We start from the raw sequence: 22,555 nt of genomic DNA, 5'->3' as shown, positions 1-22,555 counted from the left end.
TAGAAACTCCTTAAGCAACAATACAATATCTCCCTCTCTTCCTCATAGAAGAGAGGAAATACATATGCACATGCACACATAACCCACTCGGTCAGATAGCAAGCAAGCAAGCAATCAAGTAGCAGACTCCATTCTATGCATATAGTGTCCCCTTCCCGAACCGCCTTGCCTCTTTTCCATCGCCCTCAAAGTTCGCTACTTTAAAACTGGTAACAGAACGCCTCAGCTCCTCCCACCCTATGATATCTATCTGACTGTCCATTGCGTGTGTGCTAATCCTTCAAAATGCGCATCCGATCCATGGTCTCATCCAGCCAGCCATGCTTGTTTGTATGTGTCTCGGTGGTGAAAGCGAAACTTTGAATATGCCTAACTGCACGAGGAAAAAAAAAAAAAAAGAAAACTAAGGGGGCAAGTTTCAGCTAGACTACGCGTACAGATATTCCTTCATCATCCATCGATCCATCCATGCTCTCGAACTCATACAATCTCACCTTCCCTCTGCTCCCGCTCCCATTCGCAGAAAAATGCATTTGCAATTCAATCTCAGGTCACACGCAAAAGAAAACTGCTTAGAAAAGGCTCCTCTCAGAAGTTCTGGCAATTTGAGTATCCGTGACATTCGCATGTCCAAGACTGGTTATGTATCCGTCGTTGTGATAGGGGTGAGCGCCCCGTCATCGATAAACTCATCAATCAGCGCGCTCTCCGCATCGATATCATCATCCTCGAAATCTGCATCATCTTCCTCGTCATCTACCATGTCCATGTCCTCTGGCTCGACTTCAAGCTCGAAACTCATTGGCATTGGAGGAGCGGACAATACAGGCGTTGCCTGCAGGATGCTCTCGTTAAAGCCCTCCTGTATTGCTTGTTCGTGCTGCTCGGGAGATTCCTCTGCACTAATGGTCGGAGGTGGCACTGCCGCTGAGATGGTAGTAACACTGTTGGGTTCCTGGGTTACGCCAAATTCCGTGGTGACTGTAATTGAATCCGGGCTTGGAGCTGGCAGTTCGGCTAGGCCTTCTAGTGTATTCTCACCCATGACCTCTCCACCGGGGCTGGTCTCTGCTAGTTCTGCCATAACTTCGTTGGTCAAGAATGACCAGAATTCAGCAACGGCACCTGCCATTTCATCGGCCTGCCCCCGCTCTTCCTTTTCCTTTTCCATCTTCTCCTTTGCCCGCAGTTCGGCTTCTTTCTTTGCCTTGATTTCCTCCTCAAGTCGGCATTTTGCCACGACTTCTTTCTTGCGGGTACAGTGGGGGCAATGGTAGTTTATCGTGCAGTAGGTACATGTGCATGATGGATTTGCAGCAGCGCAGGCCTAAAGAACGTCATTAGTTCGGTAGCGTAGATTGGGGGAGGTAAAGGAGGCTTACATCACACACTAATACTTGGCACTCTGTGCATTCCTTGAGTATGGCTGGACATTGATTCCTATTGTCACCAACTGGTCGAGGGTACTGACAAAAGTACGATCCGCAGCCCTCCCACTGAACAGGGTGGCGGGGATGGCAAGGAAGCGGAAGCGGATTGGTGATTGGGTTGACAGCACGAGGTGAGTTGGGCCAAGAGCCAGAATTTCGACCTCGAACACCAGATGCACTGAACGAGCGGGGACGGGAGGAACTAACAGGAACGAATGGTAAGGAGCTCGGGGTTAGGAAAGGGTCCGTGGAGGATGCGTGAGATGATAGTGAGGCAGAAGCGGACATGTCTACAGCGGAGGGTATTGAAGGAGGGACGAGTATTTGAGATTGAGACATTGGAGTTGGTTCCGAAGTTTCGGGATCACTATCGGAGGCCACAGACGGTTGTTGTATTGAGGATGCATTGAGCAGGTCCTTACCTTTGGGCTTGTTCGGATTGAAATCAGGAATGGCCAGTCGAGGAGGTTCATGATGTGTTCGGACATATTCCCGTTCTGTGTGCATGTCTCTAAACCCGCATTTGCGGAACTTCAAACCCCTAAAATCATGCTCCTTGCATAGTGGGTTCTTGCAGCACCGGCAAGATACCTTCCACCTGAAGCTTCGATAGCAATCTTGACAAAGACCTCGGGGGCAGGTCTGGGCTTGTAGGTCTAGGCTGTCCTGTTTCAGGTATGATAGGATATCGACATCCTCGCCGAGAACATATTCGTAGAGCCCGTTATGCTTGAGCTCTCTAATGTAGTCTAAGGGTGGGAGTTGATTTGAGAAATCCGTGTCTTCGAATTGTTTGGTACGAGGCAGGGGAACAGCGCGAATGTTGTCTGCTCCTCTGCCGCCGAGCCCAGTCCCGACCACAGCTATCCCACCTCCACCAGAAAATATCGGTTCCAGGCAGCACCAATGCATGTTGAGCTTCGGAGGCTCTCTCATGTTGGGCGGTGCAGGAATCCCATTATTGAAATTGCCTCCATCCTCTGAATCAGAAGAATCATCGCCGTGAGCAGCCTCGTTCATGAGATTTGGCGACCGCGTCGCGCCCGGGGCCCACCAGAACCGGTTCGTTGGGCGTAGTTTCGCACTCCGCTGGCTCTCGAGCGAGGCGGACGAGCCCGATGCCTGTCCTAATGTGCTTCCCAGAGCTGAGCCAAGCCCAAAAGCCAGGTTTTGGAAATGCCGCGTCTTTACCCGCTTCCGTGGTATCGGTCGATTGAAGGCACAACTGGCGCAAAGCGTCTTGCGGCATCCCATGCAATGCATGCGAACACAGCACGACTCGCAGCGCTCCAGAATTGCGTCATTGCACTGTGCGCATTTGAAATCCTCGACGAACATCTTGTGGCTCTTCCGGAGGTGTGTGGGGACGTGTTTGCCCTCGCCTTTGAACGGCCCGTTTTCCGTGCCCAGCGGCTCGCCATCTTGACCCGATTCCGCAATTTCCCACAATCTGCCATCGGTAGCCCCAAGCCTTGTATTGCTATCAGTTGGCCCAATGCGGTTACTAGATCTCCAGAGCCGGTCAAAGGGCACCCATACTTCCAGAGATTGCGGCCCAGCTCTTCCCGAGTGATAGTCTTTTCTACGGTAGCATCTCCCGCCAGGCGTCGGACACCATGCAGTATCGGTCCAGATGCTCAGTTGATGACATATCTCGATGAGTTGATGTGTGGGATCCGAATCGGAGTCTCGTCGGGCAAGGGACGCGGGAAGGTAGGGCCGTCGGCGGTGGTGTCGGCATCGGTACGTGTAGAGACTCTTGAGGGCCAGGTCCTTTTGTATCCACGGGGAGTCCTTCATAGTGTATGGCTCTAGAAATGGGACGATGTGATACTTGAGGGAGACATTCTTGCATCCCCGAACCGACAAGTGCTCTAGGGTATCAATCCGAGGGGCCAGGACACTCCCGACCAAGGCAATGCCCGACACAGCCGTGTTGCACAGGTCCAAACTCTTCAACCGCGTCCCATACGGACATATGACCTGCTTCAGGAGGGCGTCGAACGAGTAGGTCTTGGACTGCCGGTCTCGGCCATCAGGCGTCTCGTTGCCCGGAGATCCCACGACGACCGCCGGCTGCGGCAGCCTGAAGGACAGCGTCTTCCATGCCAGAGGGTACTTGCGGAGGAAGTCGCGCAGGTATGTGGATGTGTGGTAGACGTTGAGGATGGCGCCTGTGGGCAACTGGCACAGGAGAGACTCTAGGATGGGCGGGTATGTTGTCACCACCGACTCGAACAAGCTGAGCGTCGCATGCTGGCTGGCAGCATCGCTGGGTACGGGTGTCTCATCAGCCTTTGTCGTCGTAGTCGGCTCGGCAGCGTGGCCACGGGCTTCGAGGTCCCAGAAGACGTCGTGCTGCTCGTCAGTGCTGCTCATGCTTTCTTCTGGCTGCAGGTTGAGGACTTTAGCAAACTCGAGCCCCACAAGACAGTGCTGTCGTCGGAGATGGCAAGGAAACATACGAAAGACTCATTCAGAGGAGGCTCAAGGCGACTACAGCGCCAACAATAAGGTCCAGGGCGTGGGGGGTGTGGGATGCGATGTCGTGTGCCTGCCTAGTGACTAGGTTTGCTGGGTGAGCCAAGAGTCAGCTCTGCCGCTCCCCTTCACCTTAATGTGCGTCTTCAGTCAACAGCCCCGACGCCACTCTCCCGCTTTGAGTCCGCTAGTGCAAGATGCTACTTGGAATTCCGCATAAAACTCCCAGTTGCCGGGCTTTGGGGGGTTTAGAAGATGATGAATGTAGTCACGTGACCGTCCGGTGAATCAAAGGGTCCATGTTACTATTTTAGTAAGCGCCAACATTCACGGCAGCATGCGTCAGGTGAAGACAGCCTCTTTGTTCCAAATTTACATTTCGCTTGATGGTGAAAGCTCCACCAGTGTTCACCTTACTCGCGGCTTCCAGGGATATCTTGCGCCAAATTCACTGAGCAAAACGCTTCATATGCCAAACGCCGCTTGTACCCAATCACCCATGCCCAAACCCCAAGGAAAATGCGTCGTGAAAAACTTGAGTAGGGAACCGAAAAGGAAACGCTCTTAGAATCTCGCTCAAAATACCCAGTTCCCGTCGGTATCTCTATCCTCTAGCCCGTCAAATAAAATGATGTCGAAGTCTAATTCTCCTCCCCAACTTCCCTCTGTTGAGGGCCACAATGCGTTGCTTACAAACGAGAAGACGGGAAGATGAGATCCCGTCGCTGTGCTATTTAGTTTCTTTCCCGTATCCGAATCCAAGTCAAAAGGTGGTCTGACTGGCTGTGTCTGATATCCAATGTCAATGGAACCAAAATAGGGTATAGTGAGGCGAGTCTTCCCGGCAGTCCGTCTGCTTGGATCGAGAGAGGAGAGAATCCTCTTAATGACGATTGCGCTGCGATTTGCAATCTTCTCCCGTGTGCTGCCTTTAGCTAGTTTCTCCAGCTCCCCTATCACGCGACAGACCATAGCGAAGTCTCCTCCCCTGGTTTTCTGGACCTCCTGCTTGTCTTTTGTTGCCATTTCTGTCAGGATGTTGAGTGCCATAGTGACGGTAGCCATGAACACTCCCAGCTCGGCAATCCGACAGCAAGCCTGTGTGATGCCAGAGTTTCGAAGCGCAAACCACCTCAAGATTACATTCCGACTTGCTTGCAATGCCGTGATCTTTGAGTACTCGAATCTGGTCTCCTGGGTAGCGCGTAATAGAAAAGGTAGATGGACAAAGATCTTTAGTTCAAAGTGCCATATCTGCACGACCAATCTTTCTAGAACTTCGGCTGACTCGGGCGTTCGCGCAGTTGGCGGTACGTTTGGGACGTCCCAGAACTCTTTCGACATCTCCTTCATAAATGCTTCGAGCTTTTCGTCGAGAGCTAGCGCTTGGACGTAGGTCTGCGATGTGACATTGCAGTCAAGTTCGGAGATCTGTCGTGATAGCCCAGCGAGTCTCCACCGATGAAGGAGTGCAGGATGAGCATCTTCGGGGCGAGGATATTCGTCCGAAGCGAACGGGAGGCGCAGGTGCAGGCTGAGAAATCTATCTGCGTCAATAAAGCAGCGCCACGTGAACTTTGCCGCCTCGATTGTCTCAGTCGGGCTTGGGGTAGGCTGAGCAATGATGCGATGGAACCCCATAAGGTGCGCGAGGTTCATTGCGCGTCGAATGACGAGCCATGCTTGTCGAAGATTACCACTGTTCATGTGGTATGCGGCGAGGAGCTGAAGGGTCTCAAGTCCAGGAAGCGTGGACATTTGTTCGTCGGAAGAAGTTACAAGGGAAGTAACAGTCGTAACGTAATTCTCCATCGCCGCCTCAAGAGACCAGATATGGGATAACCGCGAGGTCTCAAAAGTCGGGGGAAGTGTGTCTATGCAAATTGCGAGATGGAGAAGGGTGCGTGCTATGACGACGGGGTGGTCCTTTCCTATAGCGGACATGTCGAGCGCGTACGATTGAGGGTCCTGGTTAACAAAGAGACATTTCGCGGGTCTGTACACGCTGGTGAGAATCATCCATCCATTAGTGGATTCGAAGATGACATCCGCATCTCGCTGAGAAGGTAGAAGAGCGATCAAAGATCTGCGAATAGCCTCAGAACCAAGGCCAGATCCACTGTCCCCGCTGTCGACTAGTGTTCGAATTGATGGTGCTGAATTCCACTTTGGAAGCTGTGAAGCAAGCTGTCATGATTCAGTACGCAGCGTGAACAGCAGAGCTGGTGACTGACGATATTCTCACCAATCGAAGATATACTTTGCGTATCGCTAGATATCTCGGGAAGGCCGTAGACAAACTTGGACTGTCTCTCGGTCATGTCCTCCACCAAAGTTGGGCTACGTGGAGCTTCCGAACTTGCTGCTGAACTCGAAAACTTTCGGCAAACAAACTTTTCAAACAATTGCTCTAATTTCCCAAGCCGTTCCCCTAGGTGCAGCGGACATGGTGGGTTTTCATCGTCGAGATATTCTGTAGGAAGACTAGATATCCCAGCAGGGCTGCTAACACCGCCTTCCGAGGTCATACTGCCATGCAGTCTCCTTTTTTTACCTAGAAGAGAATGTTAGAACTATAATGGTTCAAATTTCTGCCTTATTTCAGAACATGTTCTCACATTCCCAACAAGCCCGTCGAATGCCTTTACAGGGCCGTTTCCTATTGGTTTCATCTTTGGCTGGAGGGTTTGTCTCCATCACTGCTCAAAGAGAGACAGCGGAGCCGATTTATTGTTCGTCTCAGAGGATGAGCAGACAGTGATCGCCGCATGCCCGGGTCATGTACCTCTTTCATAGTGGGAATATAGTCGAGAGGCCAAACGGCTGAGGTTGAGCTTCGGACCGGCATTTTGGTGCGGGACTCGTCCGCATGTGCACTTTGCGCAAGACACCTTAAACCCGTTTCGCTTGGCACATCTTTTCCTGCAACCAACTTTTGGTATAAGATCTTATGTAACTTCAAGATTTGCTTATGATCCTTCTCGCCTCCCAGTAATCTTGAGATCCGACATCCGATAGTCGTTTTCAATCTAGACAGTTGCCACTTTCAAATATTCTACACTTGGTCTACGCATGATCACACATGACCTTCAAGGTTATACTGACAGGTGTGACGGGCCGCATTGGAGGAGAGGTGCTCCAGCAATGCCTGAAGAACGCTTCCATCACGTTAATCGTCGCTCTAACACGACGTCCGTTACTCAATGTTGAACCGGATCCGAAACTGGAAGTTGTGATCATGAAAGATTTCACGCAGTATTCGGATGATGTGATTGCTAAGCTTTCTGGTGCCGACGGGTGTATATGGTATCTTTCCTCCGCTGGTCTTTCTGATTACCTGAGCGTGCTGAAAGTGCAAGGTGTATGACGACCCCAAATTTCGAGCCTGCGTTAGAACTTGAGTACCCTCTTGCCTTTGCGAAGGCATTTTCGAAGACTCTGGCACAGCACAATAAACATTTCCGGTATCTGCATCTCACGGGCATGGCAGTCGAGCGCGACCAAAGTAAAAGCCTGTGGCTAAAGGGCCCGATGAGGAAGTTGAAGGTGAGTGTGACCTAGAGCTCATCCGCATCATCCGGGAGGTGCTGTCTGACCTTGTGTAGGGAAAAGGAGAAATGCAGATGATTGAGGTCGCGAAAGATCCTGCAAATAGCGGTTTGTGGGAGACATTGATAGCTAGGCCGAGTGGCGTTGTCCAAGGAGGGACGATTCTCGGAGATGTCCTCGTTGCAATGCTGGGAGAGAAATGGACGATTAGATCGGACGAACTCGCGCTTGCGCTAGTCGATATGGTGATGAACGGAAGCGAGGAACAGCTCGTACAAGCTGTCCAATTACTGAAGAGAGGACAAGAGTTGATGAAAACTGAAGAAAAGATACAGACGGGATAATATCCTCCAGGTCGGACATCAAGTTAACATAGTAAAATTCGCAAAGGGGAGCCTTCACCCTCAGAGATGACGTGGGCTACAGTGCGTAGTCTTAGTTTTGAATTTAACACCTCTCGGGGTCTCTTCGCGAGGAGGCCCTTTAAAAAGTCCCATCCGCGCAAATCTGTCTGACTGGCCCATGCGGATGCAAAATTTCATGGAAACTCTAGCTAGAGCATCACTGTAAGCAATGATGCTAAAAGGCAAACCGAGTATGAAATCCACGAAAACACATTCGAATTCACTGACAATTCTTTCACGTTCTGTTTTCGCACAGCCTCTCACTAAGGGTGAGCCGTAACGCCTCAAAGTTGATTTGACATTATGTAAAATCCCAGCCAGCCGCTTTTTCCACGAGGCTGAGACAAGCTCTGCTGGCCTGCAATAATACGCAATCGCGACAGGTCCAGCGATAAATCAGCTGATGGTTTCAGTATCGAGCGCAGTTGAATTTGAAATTCCAATCCAATTGCAAGGCATCGTCTATTCTTCATCTCCCCATCCAAATCAAGAAGTTAAAGGCGCGTAGAATCACTCTTCTGAGTGGGATGCCTCGTGCTCCGGGCCTGGCAATAGTGTGGGTCGTCACACCACTTTTATTGGGCTTAGGCGTACATGTCGTCGTATTCTTCCTCTTCATCATCTTCAGGAGGTGGAGGCTGCTTCTTCTCGAGCAGGTCCTTGCGATCAAGAGGACATGTGGAGTTGAGCTTCAGCCATGGGCGTATGCAGTCGAGATCAAACCGATGGTCCTTATGACATGGAAGCTGCACAACCAGCGGATACTCTGTCCGCGCTCTGAATCAGCACAGAGATCAGGCCGTTCTCACGAAACCGGTAAAACCCACCGTCCTCAAGAAATGGATTTACACATATTGGGCACGTATCAGTCTTCTTTAGTGACTTGTTGGGTACCCGCTCTAGCTCGTCCAAGAAGCTGTCAGGAACCCCCTTCAGCTCACTCGGCGGGTCATCCGCATTCTGTCTTAAGACCTCAATCATGCTAGCCAATAGATCTCCCTCTCCGCCATGCCTGTAGCCCGCTTCGTCCGCGGGTTGTCCGCGCATCATCTCGAACGCGTTTGCAAGCAAGCGAAAAGCTGCTGCCATGTTTTCAGGTTGGGGGACAGCGTGGACATTGTGATGTGCTTGTGGATCTGAGGTGTCGACAAGCTCAAGAGTAGAGAAGAAGGTGGAGAGGTCAGGACGGCGGGGAGGATGTTCGGACTTCTCCTTAGCGGAGATATTGTGTTCGACTATGACGTGTTAAAACTGGTTCGGATCTGAAGTAGGCTGTGCCAAAACTTACCTTCATAACTAGACATCTCGGCTGGGAATTTCAGCGGACGGAATGCAAATATCTAGCTCGGCTGATGCGGTTCGGTGTCGTAGACTTTAAAGCTATAGGACACTAGCCGCGTCGTCATTGGGTGCCTGTTTCGGGTTCGCCTTTCGCCGAACCCCACACTGCGGCTGTGCACTGTGGCACACCAGTGGATGAACGGCGATCAGACAGTGTACCCAACCTCACATCTCGGCGGGCTTAACTTCAAACAGCATGATTCTTCGTGCCAAAAGGACGATGAACCGATGGCAGTGATTGTTCCCTGTTTCTCTGCAGGTGACGTCTCTCCACGACGACCAAAGTACCTTGGTAACCTTTTCCTGTTCGAATACGGTCTCGCCTCAATGAACACGGCTTGACCCTGTCCATACATTATCGACCAACTTTGAGTTGTCCTAACGCCAATGGCCCAGTGCTACTATCCAGCAGCTCGCGAGACATTACGGGGCGTGAGGCGAGCCCGAGGCGAAAAGGGAGGCTCCGGATGTGGTCGATTGGCGCCAACGTCAACGAGTGCTATGGTGACATTAGTATCATTGGTTGATAATCCCTATAGATGCATCCCACTCAACGTGGGCAAGCACATTTCGATACCAGGAGGCCCATGAAGGGTTCGATTGCTTTGATATCTGGCAGGATATGTTAGAGACCGAGTCACCTCTTCTGGCCAGGGGTATCAAAAGTAAGTCAAGTCTAGAAGCCTAAATGGACGTAAACACCAGAAGAAGAATTTTGGTTGTGAGAGAACACTATGATTTGTTCCGTTGCTGTGACTCAAATGTCTTTCACTTCGAGTCAGCGCGCCTTGCGTGTGCATTTGGAAGTGTACGGAACCGCGGGGAGAAAATTTACTCCATACGTACGGTAGGGAATCAAGAGAGATGCGCCAGTTGTGTTTATTAAACTTGGCCGTCATGGGTTGCCGCACAGCGAGTGGCTTAGAGACGATGCGAGACGTCTAATCTACAGCGCTTGTGGTTGGCTAGATTTACCCCTGAAGCTCCTTGCCTGTGCACAGCCACGTTGTCAATCTCCGCGTCACCTCCTGCGCTGCCCCAGCACTCTCGTCATCCTGGAAATGCCGGAAGTAGTCAAGGCAGATCCGGGCGCAGCGAGCAGGCGGCAAGTAGCACTCCTGTCCCTGTCTCTCAGGTTAGGACAAGAAGCCACAGCATAAGGCACTTGAGCCCTCCCTCTGGCCACCGTCCTCCTCTACCGGCAACGAATTTGCGAAAAGATACCGTTTTGCGCCCATGTCGCTACTCATTATGACATCTAACACACCCATACAGTCAAAGGGACTGACTCCATCATGGGCGATCGATTACTACCGAAGACGCAAGTCGTCAACGAAACATCAATCTTCATCAACTTTGCAGCTACCACCATCAGAACGACCAAGGTCGCATTCAACACCTGGAGACCTTCTTAGTCCAAGATCAACATCCACGTCAAGATCCAGCGAGAGCGGGGAATCGCGCTCAGTACGGTCAACAATATCGCTCAGAAGCCTAGTAGGCAAACTCAGGTCTCCATCAAGTACCACTTTAGTAGACTTGCAATCGGAGAGCAAGTCACCAGAGACCAAATTACCAGAATTCACGCCATCGGAGTTTGAGCAAATTGAACATTGGTTTGCCGGCTTTGCCTACTACAATCAGCTTGTCACGCTCAGGGTGTCCAAAAACCAGACAGGCGACCCTGATGTGGCCTTCTCTAACTTCACCAAGATCATTAGCAAGAAAATCGGGGGTCAGTTTATCCACGCTCTCCCAGAAGCAGTCTTCGACTTGTCGTTGTTGTGGTGTCCAGCCGGTCCTTTGAAGCGGAAGGATTCGACGGAGCCATCCTGGAGTTGGACGGGCTGGGATGGACCAGTCAACTTCCCTTTCGACCCAACAAACAGCCCAGACCTTCTCAGCATGCCTAGGGATGAAGGGGAATGGTTTCGGTCCGAAATCCTCCAATATCACATTGGGTCAGAATCAGCACCCTATACAATACGGAGAGAGAAGCAGGAACGCAAGCTGCGAATCCATTATCCCCCATACTTTCACGCTCCACGAGGATATGACGCTAACGCCGACTCTGATACCCTACGATTCTCAGCATACACTATCTCTGCCGATGGGTTTACTTCTGAACAGCTTGACCACCATGGAAAGGCAATTCCATGCTCCCACCTTATTAATGATGACGATCAGCAATGCGGTGTCATAATGGACTTCGACGAATCAATCTCCACCCCTTCGAGCACAGGTCCATTCGAATTTGTCCTCGTCTCTCGTAGCCTGCTTCGGGAACCTGCCTCTAAAACCCGAACACCAGCTCTTCCTACCATCCATCCACCGGGAACCCCAATCTGGGCCAACGACCGCTTTGTCTGGGACGAAGAAATCGTGGATTTTGACAACGAAGTTTTCCCATCTGGACCTTGGGTACTGCTTAACGTTATTCTGATTAAATGGGTTGGCAACTATGCGGAGCGTGTTGCAGTTGCCCGGATTCACGAGAATGCGTGGAAGCAGTGTAAACCAGTTAAGAGAGATATCGTCCTGAGATGAGTGATTCAAGCTCTCTGGCAATTTCATATTATCCGCCCCTGCGTCAACAACGCAGACGACAGGATATGGCCACATGGCGGCAATGAAGAAGAATGCAGGCATACTCTGGGTACAAAGGGTGAGGAAATATTCGATCCTGATACTCAATGCGTTATTGCCCACCGTTGGCTTGCGATGTGCACTGTCCGAGCACAAGAACTGAATCTCTCCACGATCTTGAGAGAAAGTACATTGAAAGACTTGGAATTGGAACCATAGGATGCTTGATCCTTAGATATGCTAAAATTAGTTGGAACTGCATGCTGCATGGAATTAGAAGGATGGTAACGGCTGAGAATGGCATATTCGAGGCTGCGAGAGGGGGACTTTTCCCTGCCTCTATTAGGATTTCTTCAACTGTATTATTAGTCTTGTGTTACTACAAATGTATTATTCATACTTTCCTACCCACTAGACTAGAATAGTCTCTACCTATAACACAATATCAATGTCTAAACCCATAGTCTCTTCAGGCAGCCGCTTACAACCTCAGCCCGCATAACATTACCCTTTGCGACGGTCTTCGTTTTCAGCCCTACAGGAACACCACAGCTACTCCGTTCTCTCACTATCCTAAAGTTCCAAGGTATCAGCCGTACCTGTGTCATACCCACCTCGATTTTTCCTCTCGCGCTTGAGGTCTTTCATAAGCCTTGCGCAGTCCTAGGCCAAGAACCTCGAAATAGCAGGGGCTGACCGGTGATGGTTTCTTGGTTCTCAGGCAGCCAGGCAGTGAGGCAGCCAGACATTCAGGCATCCGAATACACCCATGAGACAGCCCTTGCAGACGGCAAGGGAGTCTGAAACTCTGCCGCGCGGCTATGCTGTAGGCGATGGCAGGTCAAATAAAACTGCGTCTGGAAAGGAGAGCTTGAGTTCGCAAAAGTTGCATAGTGGGATTGTATTTGGTTTGCTGATACTAGACTGACTTTAGCTACGAGAGTAAAGACAGCCCATCCTGAGTCAACGACACCCGAGAGACAGTAAAGAGGTGAATCTAAGGAACTGTCTTGTGCGCTTATGCTGTGCCACAAAGGTAAGAGACACCTCTGCGCCGCATGATAAGACAGCCACCTTGGCCACAAGCCACAGCCCTCTCTCTTTCATTAAAGGCGAACTGAATCCTACTAATTATTCAGATTCATATTGATAGTGGGCTTCATTTCCATCCCTATGCCCTCCTTGAGACTAGTGACTCCCGTGCATCCTCTCCTTTGGGCTATTATGGCGTGCGCCTTGGCTGAACTCCTCTTCAGAGCTTGCATATGACCTCGTCCTTTCGATATCATGGAGTGCGTCTCGACTGGCCCGCCTCCAGAGCTTGCATATGACACCTTCGTCCTGTTGCCAGGGCATTGCCTCTCGACTAGCTCCAAAATCCCTCCTTGACTTTGAAGACGAGCGCTCCACCCCTCAGTCCCTGGAGACTTCTCATGCACCGCCCCTCGAGGTTTCCCTTCTGCCACCATCAATGCAACTCTCATCTCACCGCCTGTGCATCTCCCGCTCCCACTCCAACCCGTCAAACTCGCTCAAGATCGCTTTAACTATATCCGCACTGCACAAGCCGGGAATTGCCTCTTCCACATCTGCCTCCCTGGAATTCTCCTCATATCTATCTCCCTATTCCCCCCCATCATCATCCCCGCCCTTCCTCCCATCATACTATTGGACGTGACTGATAGGCTACTGTGTTGATTCCTGGACTGTGATACTTCCACGGAGCGGGCCTTGTTAGATTCTATGTAGCGTGTTGGCAGCAGACTTGCCTACGGAATTAAATGCTAAAATCTGCTAAAATCTACAGAATTTAAAGAGGAGCAAAGACGCAATTACTTGGCATGAGATCCTGCAAACCCTAAAGACAAGATCCCCCAGTTACTAATGACAAATAGAGTGAACCGTGATGTAAGAAAAATCTGGACGTGGATGTACAAAACCAGGCAACGCACGTGTGACGAAGAGACATCACTACTCAAAACTTGAATGACAAGAAATTTGCAGGTAGGGAATATTGAGCTGTGGAAATAGCAACCATGGAAGCGTTTGTTGACTGATGCTCAGCTCGTACTACGACATTGGGGGCATGAGCTCCTCTTCTTGGTAATCCCTCAGTCTTTTCGGTACGGGAAGATTTCTCTTGCTATCCAAATAATAACAGATGAAGACCCTCATATATGCACCCGAAGTCGGAACAAGAGTCGTGAACAACCCGAACGCGGCGGGCGGTTGCTGGGGAGTTTGCGCTAGCGTGCACGGACGAGGGTTCGTCGCGGTGTGGTTCAGTCCCATGCCAGCCACAACAAACCTTACCTCACACCCAGTCGTTGGTCTCCATTCGAGAAACACGTCTTTCTTTCGCTCAATTGTGTCTTGTCCACCAAATCATTGCCTCCAGAGACCTCACTGTGCTAGCATGTCTCCGTCTTGGCTCTAAGAGAAGCATCGACGTGCACCTCGTCGCGTACGGAGCTATCACCTGCCTCCTACCTGCCCCTCCCGCCCTCCCTCTCTCCTCCCACCACCTTAGGCATTCACTGTGCCGCTAATTATTTCTACGCATGGCAGCCGTCTCCGTACCGCCGTCGCCTCACGTCATTTCCAACATGACAAGCCGTCGTGTCCCCCTCGCGAACCTCCAGAATGCCACCAATTCGCCGTTACGCGTGACTGCCGTGGGCGGAAAGAGACAGCGGTCCCACGCCAGCGAGCAACGCGACCTCCCGTACGGCCAGCCACCACCTGCGAAGAAGCAGATTGTTGAGGTCGATGACGCCGAGTCTCGTCGTCATGGGCTCGGCCGACGGAGCGGGGCCCCTCCCACTGCCTTCCAGCGGAGGCTTGAGGCCGTTCGAGAGATCAAGGCGGTCCCGAAACAGGCTGAGAAGCAACAGCGACAGACAAGCGAGAACCTGGAAACGATTCGGCAATGGCAGAGGCACTACCGGAAAATGTTCCCCCAGTTCGTCTTCTACTTCGAGAGCATTTCAGAAGATGTCCGAAGCAGGGTGTCGAGGCAGGCTCACACTCTTGGTGCTGTATGTATAGGTGGTGTCTACCACCCTGGCCAAATGCTAACGCCATCCTAGCGAGAGGTTAAATTCTTCTCCCGAGAAGCTACCCATGTCATCACGACGCGTCCGATCCCCGCCGAGCTCGAATCCACAAGCTCAACCTCCGCCACGAGCAATCCAAAAGGGACCGCTGCTCCCAAATCCGTGTTCGATACCGCCCTTTCGAAGACTACCAATGGCGATATACTCTACAAGGCCCGAGAAATGGGGTTGAAGATTTGGTCGGCAGATAAACTCCAGCGTATGCTGAACACCATGTTCAATACAGACACTGGGGAGCAACCACCAGACTACTCGAATGCCCGGCGCGGTGTTGTTGGTGTACCACAGTCCAAGCTGGGGCCTCAGGCTGATCTGCAGAAGTTGCTTCAGAATGAGAAGCTCAAAGGCCCTGCGGACCGCGACTACTCAGTCGCTACTCAAGACATGGTTCAGCTGCGTGGCTTCTATATCTACATTCATGATATGGACGAGGTCACGCGACCTGTCATGGTTCGGGAATATCCCAAAGTTGCAAACAAGAATGATGGCAAGTGGCCGCAGTTTCGATACTCTGCCACTGGAAAGTGCCCATTCATAGAGGACCCCCATTTCACGCGTAAGCAGCAGCAGCAGCAGCTGGAGGAGCAGAAGTCGAGAGTCGAGAAGACAACGGCAATCGCCCCACGCACACGCGCGGCGACTGCGATGGAAGAGAAGCGTGTTTTGGGAGAAAACAGCAATCTCGCGAGACGTCCAAGTGCTACTAGTCTAGCCGACCAAGAAGAAACTAAACCTCTGGAGCCGCCGAGGATAATGCCCTCCAAACGAAGCAACACGGACGGTATGCCCCCGATGTTTGGCAGTGCTCAAGCAAGCATTCGTGCCATTCCTAGGTTTGCGGGTGGAGAGCCCGTAGCTTCAGGCATACAACCATCGAATATCACCTCCGCCATTCGTTCGCAGATGATCTCCTCTACCGCTGCCGCGCCGGGCGCTCGCGCCGGCAACAGTAAAGAAGTCAACCAGTTGAAGAGGAAAGTCTTGGAGAAGAATAGTGTGCCCTCGGCGAACAGTCATTCGTCGGTGATGAATGACATGAGGGCAGCACTAAACCAAGAAAACCCTCCACCGATGAGAGCAGCAAAACGCAGAGCCCAAGTGACGCTCGGCCAAATTGACGAGGACATGACACACTCAGACGAAGAGAGGCAAGCTCGGAAATCCACAGTCATCCGCCGACGAAAGACTACCGAGAAGGAGCTCAAGCCTGGTTACTGTGAAAACTGCCGGGAGAAGTTCAATGACTTTGATGAGGTACGGAGCCAATCTAATGGCACAAATTCTGCAGAGCTAAATTTTTCACAGCATGTCGTCTCCCGCAAACACCGCAAATTCGCATTAACCGCAGACAACTGGCAAGAGCTTGACCAGCTACTGGCGCAACTTATTCGTCAGTGATGAATCCCAAAATTTCCATGTCTTATGACACTCGACGATACAACCCCACGGCATAATTTTCGCTTGCATCTTTTTTTCACTTCTCTCGGCCCTCTACCACATGAAATCGTGTTTAGCTTCTGCGAATACCCGTTACACGACCGCATTTTTTGTGAGCGCTACTGCATTTCTTGAGGCGCATTTCCTTACCGGAGCATTGGCTTGGTTGCTTTTTCTCCCTGTTAACATCTTGTGCGTTTGTTGCTGGGCCAAACAGTGGTAAGGGTGCTGTATATACGTATGCAAGGTCTCATCTTGCGATGGTATTCTGTTGTGGCTGCTCTTCTGCTGCCGCTATTGTCTGCCGCGAGCAGGCTGGCTGGCGGGAGTAATTGGAGTTGATGAGTGGGAACTGGCATTGTTTATGGCGGTTTGGGGATATCTATTTGATGCTGATGGTAAGCTGGAGGGTATTAGTAGTAGCGTGCATTGGTCGATGATGTATATTGCTATATATCAGTCATAGTGATACTGCTGTTATCTAGTCTATCCACGTGAACGACTCGATGATGGTGAAGATCAAGTTGGGATGATGGTCGGGTACCTCGTCTCGGCAATGATTGGTTAGGCAACCTCACCTTGACCTCAACATGCCGTTGCCATCATCTCAGGCTCCTTCCAATCACTGACCCTAATACCAACGACTTTGACCGACCACCCTCAGCTTGCACACTCGCACTCTCTCTACCTGAAGGACATATACGGCACCAAGCCAACACCCCACACATTTCGACCCAGGTTCTTTTCTTCCCGGAATAACTTGTCAGCCCTGCCAACGCAGGAATCCAACCCAACCGAATCCAACTTCTCTGAGAGCTATTCCAATACCGTCAAAATGTCTCAAGCCTCCGACTCCCCAAATGACAGGATCCCAGACGAAGATGATACGGCCGAAGCCCCGCTGACTATGGCAGCGTCTGTGATGTTGACGAATTTGCCGCGGGATGCATCGAGGGCATTGGAGAGTGCGGGGACTTCGAAGGTGTCGAAAGGTAAGTTTGGTGTTTTTTTGTGTCTTAGATTCATTCGCTTCTTCATCGTTTTTATTTGGTTATGTTGAGTGGGGTGTGTGTCGTTAAAAAGTGGGATTATATTGTGCGTTTGTGGAACGAAGTCCAGCCCACCCATATACACCAATTCGAAATCCCTGCCTATCAGTCGTTTTTACCTTACAATATCTTAATCGCCTATCTTCTATGCCCACCTTCTCCCCCTTCCCCCCTCCCCACTCCCCACTCTCCTTCTCCTAGTCCATCCTCATCACCCCCCGCCTCCAATCCTCTAACCCCTCCCCTCACAGTTACGATCCGACTTCACCCAATCGGCAACGCACCACACCTAACACAACGCGTCTTCCGGCTCTCCTCAAACCAGCGCTTCGAAACCATCGTCCGGTTTCTACGCAAGAAGCTTGGCGTTAAGGAACACGAGAGCGTGTTTTGCTATATCGGAAATGTGTTTAGTCCGAGCTTGGATGAGGGGGTTGAGAATTTGTGGAGTGTGAGTGTAATACCATTTCCTTTTTCTTCACACTTGATATCTAAGTGTTTGAGCTATGAGTTGGGTTGGTTAGGTGACACGTCATGGGCTAGAGGAATGTGGCGGAGTGGGCGGCTGACAAGATAGTAGTGTTTCAAGACCAACGACGAGCTCGTAGTAGGCTATGCTATGTCTCCATCATTTGGGTGAGCAGCCTCCACCTCGACTTCTGCTCAACATCTGCCCGCCTGTGCTGCTCTCCTGCCCCCAGCCACACACCAAATGCATGCTAGCCTGGCACAATGACAATACGATTGATCGATTGACCAAACGATAACGATGATTCAAAGGCCCGCTGTCCGCGCAGCCATGGATCCCCATGCTACGAGACTGCAGCATCAGGCAGATGGTGATCAAGCAGGAATCTTGATGACTACCTACACTACGCTGAGCTCATAGAATGCTAGTGGCATATGGGAGGGAATTCGCGGTCGTGATCATGACGGCGTGAGATGAGTGGTGTGGTCATAGGGGGTAGACGCGGGGATTTGGTGGCATGAGTCTGTCGGGTTATGAATTAATGTATGCATTAATCTAAGGTGTATGGGGAACGGCATTCAGCTCTGTAAGCTAGCCATCAATAGAAGACCTCCCCCTTCCGCATGTATGCTCTCGGTTCCATGGATGTGAGCGATACAATATGCAAAGACGCTGGCTGTCAAGAACGAATCTGAAGAACTGGCCAGGGATATAGCGAAGGGTATGCGATGCAAGTGAGCAGAGCATGAAAGATGGAAGAGCCAAACCACCAACGCCGACGCAGATGACAAGACTGAAACCTCAGAGAGACGGGGAGACGACCTTACTCAGTTCTCATCCGCTTCTCCTCAACCAGTCTCTCGAACTCAAAAAACTCCTCCTTCGGCATCGGATATGTATGCTCCGGCGCGGGATATGCCCTGCTCTTCACCTCTTTTTTGTAGGCTTGGACGGCTCTCATACTCTCACTCCACACATCACCGTACTGTTTCACAAACTTGGGAAGAAAGCGACCAGGCGGGAAGTATCCCGACATGTCTACCTGGACGAGGACCTGCCCTGAACAGCCATTGCCAGCACCAATGCCAATGGTAGGGATGCTTAGCTTCTTCGTCACCAGGGCGGCGACCTCAGCGGGCACAGCTTCCAGCACGACGGCGAAGGCACCGGCATCCTGGACGGCGAAGGCGTCACCGAGGAGCCTGAGAGCTGAAGCGGTGCTCTTCCCCTGGACGCGGAAGCCACCGAGGGAGTTTTGTCGCTGGGGCGTGAGGCCGATGTGGGCGAGGACAGGGATGCCGGCCGACGTGATCTTGGAGATGGTGGGTGCCATTTCCTTCCCGCCCTCAAGCTTGACGGACTTAACGCGGCCCTCCTTGATCATGCGGATGGCGGACTCGAGGGCCTGTTCAGGGGCGATCTCGTAGGTTCCCATGGGTAGGTCGCCAACCTAGACATACAAGGTTAGCATGACGAAGAGCAGTGTAGGAGGCTGTGAGATGACGTACAGTGAAGGCAGCCTTTGTTGCGCGAGCCACCGACCGACAGTGCAATATCATCTCCTCCATCAAGACCTCACTAGTGTCTTCCATGCCCAAGGCCACCATGGCCAGGCTGTCCCCGACCAGTACCATGTCCATGCCGGCATGGTCGGCGACATGTGCACTGGGGAAGTCATGGGCGGTGATCATGGTAATGGGTTCGTTCTTCCGGTAGAGCGTCTGGAGGCTGCTGATAGTAATAGGCTTGCGGGCATTGGCGGGGGCCGCACCCAGGGGTGAATGAGAGCTCCACCTGACCCGAGCGACGGGCAGGACAGCATGGGACAAGCGCGGCGATGATGAGCACAGCGGCGGGCATCGAGGCGCAATTCGCGAAGAAGGTCGGAGCGTGTTCCAGAGGGCACGCGACATGGCTGCGACGGGGGGACGGCGGGAGAGCGAGACGGCGGTGGTGTTGGGCGGGATATTTTTTTGGCGATGGGCCGGGAGGACAATAGAGAGGAGGAAGAGGCGGCCATTTGTGCGCAGGCGAGGCGGGCTTTAATATGAAGCTTCGTGATGTTTTCTGCAGCGCAACTTGGAGAACAGAGTGGAGGTTTTTGTCCCCTAGCTACGGCGCCTGTCCCTCGGTCCGAGAAGCACACACGCATAGTCAGCGCCGCCCAGACCGACTGGCTTTGTTCGGAACGCGGGAGATGTGGTTGGTGCAGCCATTGGGCGTTGCGGCTGGCAAGGAAACGCGGGTGGTGGATGGAGATTTGGGAGGGTGGATGCAGGGTGCAGGATGGAGGAAGGATGGTGTTGAGGAGCAGTGGTGGCCGGATCTGTGCCGGACCTGTGCCGGATCTGTGCCCTCTGGTCTGGGGGGGAGGGGGAGGGGAGGGTGAGGGTGAGGGTGCGAGGCAAGCCCGACACTGATGAGGCTGATGAGGCTCTCAGTGCCCAAGCAATGAGCGGCACGAGTTGGCCTCTGGTTACGCCGTCGGGCTCCCGAGTGACGCGCCCGCGCAAAGAATGGCACTCTCAACCAAACGCGCCCCCGTGATGCAAGCTTGACATGTCGGTGGCTGGCCCGTGGCGGACGATGCACGGCGACGTCTCGGGCGATGACTTGCTTGGTGCAGGTGGCAGTGGCAGTCTCCGGCTGGCTTGCGTGACTGCTGATCTCGTGCCAGTGACCTCCCTGCCGTTCTGCCACTTCACGACTCCAAGCCCGGATTGCCTGTGCGCCTGTCCTCTGCACTATTCCGCCAACAAAACCAGCTTTGTCTGCTACCGCTGCTTCTGCGAAACTCTTTGGACTCCCCTCCAGCTTCTGCCCGCCCCTACCCCGCCGACACCACCACATCGACCCCCGCCTATCGCCAGCAAGCCCCCCCCCCCTCCCCCCCAGCCCACCTCCCGCTATCGATTGTCCCGCGACCCATATCTGCTGAGACCCCCCTCCCCCGTGAACACCCAGCGAAGCCGCCGCGCCTTCACCCCGCCCGCCGAAGCCAATCTCTCCACCCGCTGCAACTAGAAAATACCAGAGTGTCACGGAGCCCCGAGGGCGGACGAGGTACTGAGACTCGCCGCCGCCATGAGCAGCCCAAAGAGACGCATCGAGACGGATGTAGGTGTCCTGGACGATCCTTGGTTGAGATGAGCATGCATACTGACGGCTGCCTCTCTTTTCCGTGCAGGTCATGAAGTAGGTCCACAGTGCAGTCCCCCTCTGGGAGCTGCTGCTAACTCGCGAGCAGGATGTAGGTCATTCCTAAATGCGCAACTCGACTCCCGGAGCTGTTGACTGATGCACACTAGGCTGATGAGCGACTACGAAGTCACACTGGTAAACGACAACAGTATGTCTTCATTTGTCCCATCTGTCATTTGCTGTGGCGGCTAACTGTATCCCTAGTGTCGGTCCCCTCGCTACCCGCTAGCCTCCCACTCTTACACCACGACTAACATCTCCTAGGCAGGAATTCTACGTCAGGTTCAAGGGCCCGGAGGAGAGTGCGTAATACCACAACTTATGGCATGCACAAGACATAGCTGACTAACCCAGCACCATTCGCCGGCGGCCTCTGGAAAATCCACGTCGAGCTCCCCGATCAATATCCTTACAAGAGCCCAAGCATAGGTTTCGTAAACAGGATATTCCATCCTAACATCGATGAACTGTACGCCACTCCATTCGTCTCCTCCGTCTTCCCTGTTCCCAGCGCATAATGACAAGAGTAATTAACCGCGTCTAGCTCCGGCTCCGTCTGTCTGGACGTCATCAACCAAACATGGTCCCCCATGTACGACATGATCAACATCTTCGAAGTCTTCCTACCACAGCTGCTCCGATATCCGAACCCCACAGATCCTCTGAACGGAGAAGCCGCCGCACTTCTGATGCGGGAACCGAAGAGCTATGAGGCTAAAGTGAAAGGTATTCCCTCCACCTGCGCAATTCCTGCACTGCTCCTGGAGGTTTCGTTAACCCATCTCGTCGTGCTAGAATACGTCCAGAAATACGCCTCCAAGGACATGGCCGACGAAGCCGATGAAGACAGCGACGATGACGACGATATGAGCTCCGTTGGCAGTTACGAATCCGGTGAGGAAGATGAGGCTGCTGGAAACATGGAGGATATCTAGACACCTCTCCTCTCCTCCATCTCGTTTCCAACCCGTCTCTCTACTTTGTCCCGGCTTCACTCAACGGATATTCATGGGGAAGGTCGTTCAAGGCGCATCTGTGGCAGGCGCGTTTGAATCTCTCTCATCTCTCCCACGGACTGGATTAGGCTAGGCTGGACAGGATAAGTCAGTTTCCGCATCATCGCCGTTTTCATCATCACCATCATCATATTCCCCCGGGTTTCCCTTGGCTTCTCAACGGGTGTCCCATGGACAGTCAAGGTTTGGATTCCTTTGGATCGATGGGGCGGAAGGAAGGGGATTTATATAGAGACGAGCTCTTATGAGACTGGAATGAAAATGGAGTCTGCCCCAGCTATTTCCCAGTCATTTGAATTTCCATGGCAGCTCTTGGAGGGCATATTAGTTAGTGACCCTATTGTCTTGTGGGGAGATTCTAGCAAGAGGATGATGTCCTGGGGACCAGACTGATACGATGGTCTGAACAAGCTTAATATATTTATTATTCTACGCAAAGAATGATTTAAATAACTTATTAGCCGATATACCTGGAT

The 22,555-nt window shown here is 52.2% G+C and overlaps 11 protein-coding genes across 11 annotated transcripts; 6 read left to right on the top strand and 5 right to left on the bottom strand.

The window, feature by feature from the left end:
• Positions 1-640: 640 nt before the first annotated feature.
• Positions 641-3,809, bottom strand: BDR25DRAFT_231396 (uncharacterized protein; the record flags this gene model as incomplete). The annotated part of the gene is made up of 2 exons (XM_033685377.1): positions 641-1,327; positions 1,383-3,809. 2 exons carry the CDS (start codon positions 3,807-3,809, stop codon positions 641-643), a joined length of 3,114 nt encoding a protein of 1,037 aa, XP_033545379.1.
• A 610-nt stretch (positions 3,810-4,419) lies between these two features.
• BDR25DRAFT_265269 (uncharacterized protein) lies at positions 4,420-6,750 on the bottom strand. The gene is made up of 3 exons (XM_033686909.1): positions 6,530-6,750; positions 6,146-6,465; positions 4,420-6,098 (listed from the first exon to the last, which is right to left on the bottom strand). The coding sequence occupies exons 1-3, from the start codon at positions 6,606-6,608 to the stop codon at positions 4,488-4,490; spliced, it is 2,010 nt and encodes a 669-aa protein (XP_033545378.1). The 5' UTR covers positions 6,609-6,750; the 3' UTR covers positions 4,420-4,487.
• A 112-nt stretch (positions 6,751-6,862) lies between these two features.
• BDR25DRAFT_265268 (uncharacterized protein) lies at positions 6,863-7,912 on the top strand. The gene is made up of 3 exons (XM_033686908.1): positions 6,863-7,217; positions 7,271-7,457; positions 7,517-7,912. The coding sequence occupies exons 1-3, from the start codon at positions 6,994-6,996 to the stop codon at positions 7,802-7,804; spliced, it is 699 nt and encodes a 232-aa protein (XP_033545377.1). The 5' UTR covers positions 6,863-6,993; the 3' UTR covers positions 7,805-7,912.
• A 196-nt stretch (positions 7,913-8,108) lies between these two features.
• Positions 8,109-9,223, bottom strand: BDR25DRAFT_304953 (uncharacterized protein). The gene is made up of 3 exons (XM_033690320.1): positions 9,153-9,223; positions 8,692-9,099; positions 8,109-8,630 (listed from the first exon to the last, which is right to left on the bottom strand). The coding sequence occupies exons 1-3, from the start codon at positions 9,166-9,168 to the stop codon at positions 8,449-8,451; spliced, it is 606 nt and encodes a 201-aa protein (XP_033545376.1). The 5' UTR covers positions 9,169-9,223; the 3' UTR covers positions 8,109-8,448.
• Positions 9,224-10,330: 1,107 nt separating this feature from the next.
• BDR25DRAFT_304952 (uncharacterized protein) lies at positions 10,331-12,171 on the top strand (the record flags this gene model as incomplete). Its single annotated transcript, XM_033690319.1, has 1 exon — positions 10,331-12,171. A coding segment is annotated over exon 1 (1,291 nt), but the record flags the coding sequence as incomplete, so codon positions are not given.
• BDR25DRAFT_373111 (uncharacterized protein) lies at positions 11,829-13,275 on the bottom strand (the record flags this gene model as incomplete). The annotated part of the gene is made up of 4 exons (XM_033697266.1): positions 11,829-12,223; positions 12,277-12,364; positions 12,406-12,615; positions 12,920-13,275. 4 exons carry the CDS (start codon positions 13,273-13,275, stop codon positions 12,203-12,205), a joined length of 675 nt encoding a protein of 224 aa, XP_033545374.1. The 3' UTR covers positions 11,829-12,202.
• Positions 13,276-14,397: 1,122 nt separating this feature from the next.
• BDR25DRAFT_265257 (uncharacterized protein) lies at positions 14,398-16,721 on the top strand (the record flags this gene model as incomplete). The annotated part of the gene is made up of 3 exons (XM_033686907.1): positions 14,398-14,829; positions 14,881-16,161; positions 16,213-16,721. 3 exons carry the CDS (start codon positions 14,398-14,400, stop codon positions 16,303-16,305), a joined length of 1,806 nt encoding a protein of 601 aa, XP_033545373.1. The 3' UTR covers positions 16,306-16,721.
• Positions 16,722-16,967: 246 nt separating this feature from the next.
• BDR25DRAFT_55666 (APG12-domain-containing protein) lies at positions 16,968-18,359 on the top strand. The gene is made up of 3 exons (XM_033698736.1): positions 16,968-17,336; positions 17,645-17,844; positions 17,974-18,359. The coding sequence occupies exons 1-3, from the start codon at positions 17,180-17,182 to the stop codon at positions 18,031-18,033; spliced, it is 417 nt and encodes a 138-aa protein (XP_033545372.1). The 5' UTR covers positions 16,968-17,179; the 3' UTR covers positions 18,034-18,359.
• BDR25DRAFT_265254 (ketopantoate hydroxymethyltransferase) lies at positions 18,270-20,227 on the bottom strand. Its single transcript, XM_033686906.1, has 2 exons — positions 19,371-20,227; positions 18,270-19,312 (listed from the first exon to the last, which is right to left on the bottom strand). Exons 1-2 carry the CDS (start codon positions 19,773-19,775, stop codon positions 18,686-18,688), a joined length of 1,032 nt encoding a protein of 343 aa, XP_033545371.1. The 5' UTR covers positions 19,776-20,227; the 3' UTR covers positions 18,270-18,685.
• On the top strand, positions 19,940-21,324 carry BDR25DRAFT_55676 (uncharacterized protein). Its single transcript, XM_033698737.1, has 2 exons — positions 19,940-21,057; positions 21,110-21,324. Exon 1 carries the CDS (start codon positions 20,422-20,424, stop codon positions 20,884-20,886), a length of 465 nt encoding a protein of 154 aa, XP_033545370.1. The 5' UTR covers positions 19,940-20,421; the 3' UTR covers positions 20,887-21,057; positions 21,110-21,324.
• BDR25DRAFT_373103 (ubiquitin-conjugating enzyme) lies at positions 20,947-22,237 on the top strand (the record flags this gene model as incomplete). The annotated part of the gene is made up of 6 exons (XM_033697265.1): positions 20,947-21,002; positions 21,171-21,215; positions 21,328-21,365; positions 21,418-21,532; positions 21,608-21,789; positions 21,859-22,237. 6 exons carry the CDS (start codon positions 20,947-20,949, stop codon positions 21,996-21,998), a joined length of 576 nt encoding a protein of 191 aa, XP_033545369.1. The 3' UTR covers positions 21,999-22,237.
• Between the last annotated feature and the right edge of the window lie 318 nt (positions 22,238-22,555).

This window comes from Lindgomyces ingoldianus (assembly GCF_010093535.1).
Source record: "Lindgomyces ingoldianus strain ATCC 200398 unplaced genomic scaffold BDR25scaffold_24, whole genome shotgun sequence".
Lineage (NCBI taxonomy): Eukaryota > Fungi > Ascomycota > Dothideomycetes > Pleosporales > Lindgomycetaceae > Lindgomyces > Lindgomyces ingoldianus.
The sequence above is the reverse complement of the archived record's forward strand: the minus strand, read 5'-3'. Positions and strand labels throughout refer to the sequence as shown.

Bases quoted from the DNA above. Each gene is read 5' to 3' on its own strand.
- BDR25DRAFT_55666 (XM_033698736.1), top strand. From the start codon at position 17,180: ATGTCTCAAGCCTCCGACTCCCCAAATGACAGGATCCCAGACGAAGAT. The intron at 17,337-17,644 runs GTAAGTTTGGTG...CTCCCCTCACAG, and splicing joins GACTTCGAAGGTGTCGAAAG to TTACGATCCGACTTCACCCA. The intron at 17,845-17,973 runs GTGAGTGTAATA...ACAAGATAGTAG, and splicing joins GGGTTGAGAATTTGTGGAGT to TGTTTCAAGACCAACGACGA.
- BDR25DRAFT_265268 (XM_033686908.1), top strand. From the start codon at position 6,994: ATGACCTTCAAGGTTATACTGACAGGTGTGACGGGCCGCATTGGAGGA. The intron at 7,218-7,270 runs GTATCTTTCCTC...TGAAAGTGCAAG, and splicing joins GGTGCCGACGGGTGTATATG to GTGTATGACGACCCCAAATT. The intron at 7,458-7,516 runs GTGAGTGTGACC...GACCTTGTGTAG, and splicing joins GCCCGATGAGGAAGTTGAAG to GGAAAAGGAGAAATGCAGAT.
- BDR25DRAFT_304953 (XM_033690320.1), bottom strand. The intron at 8,631-8,691 runs GTGGGTTTTACC...GAGCGCGGACAG, and splicing joins AAATCCATTTCTTGAGGACG to AGTATCCGCTGGTTGTGCAG.
- BDR25DRAFT_265254 (XM_033686906.1), bottom strand. From the start codon at position 19,775: ATGTCGCGTGCCCTCTGGAACACGCTCCGACCTTCTTCGCGAATTGCG. The intron at 19,313-19,370 runs GTACGTCATCTC...TTGTATGTCTAG, and splicing joins CAACAAAGGCTGCCTTCACT to GTTGGCGACCTACCCATGGG.
- BDR25DRAFT_265269 (XM_033686909.1), bottom strand. From the start codon at position 6,608: ATGGAGACAAACCCTCCAGCCAAAGATGAAACCAATAGGAAACGGCCC. The intron at 6,466-6,529 runs GTGAGAACATGT...ATTCTCTTCTAG, and splicing joins TCGACGGGCTTGTTGGGAAT to GTAAAAAAAGGAGACTGCAT. The intron at 6,099-6,145 runs GTCAGTCACCAG...GAATCATGACAG, and splicing joins CTTCGATTGGTGAGAATATC to CTTGCTTCACAGCTTCCAAA.
- BDR25DRAFT_55676 (XM_033698737.1), top strand. From the start codon at position 20,422: ATGTCGGTGGCTGGCCCGTGGCGGACGATGCACGGCGACGTCTCGGGC.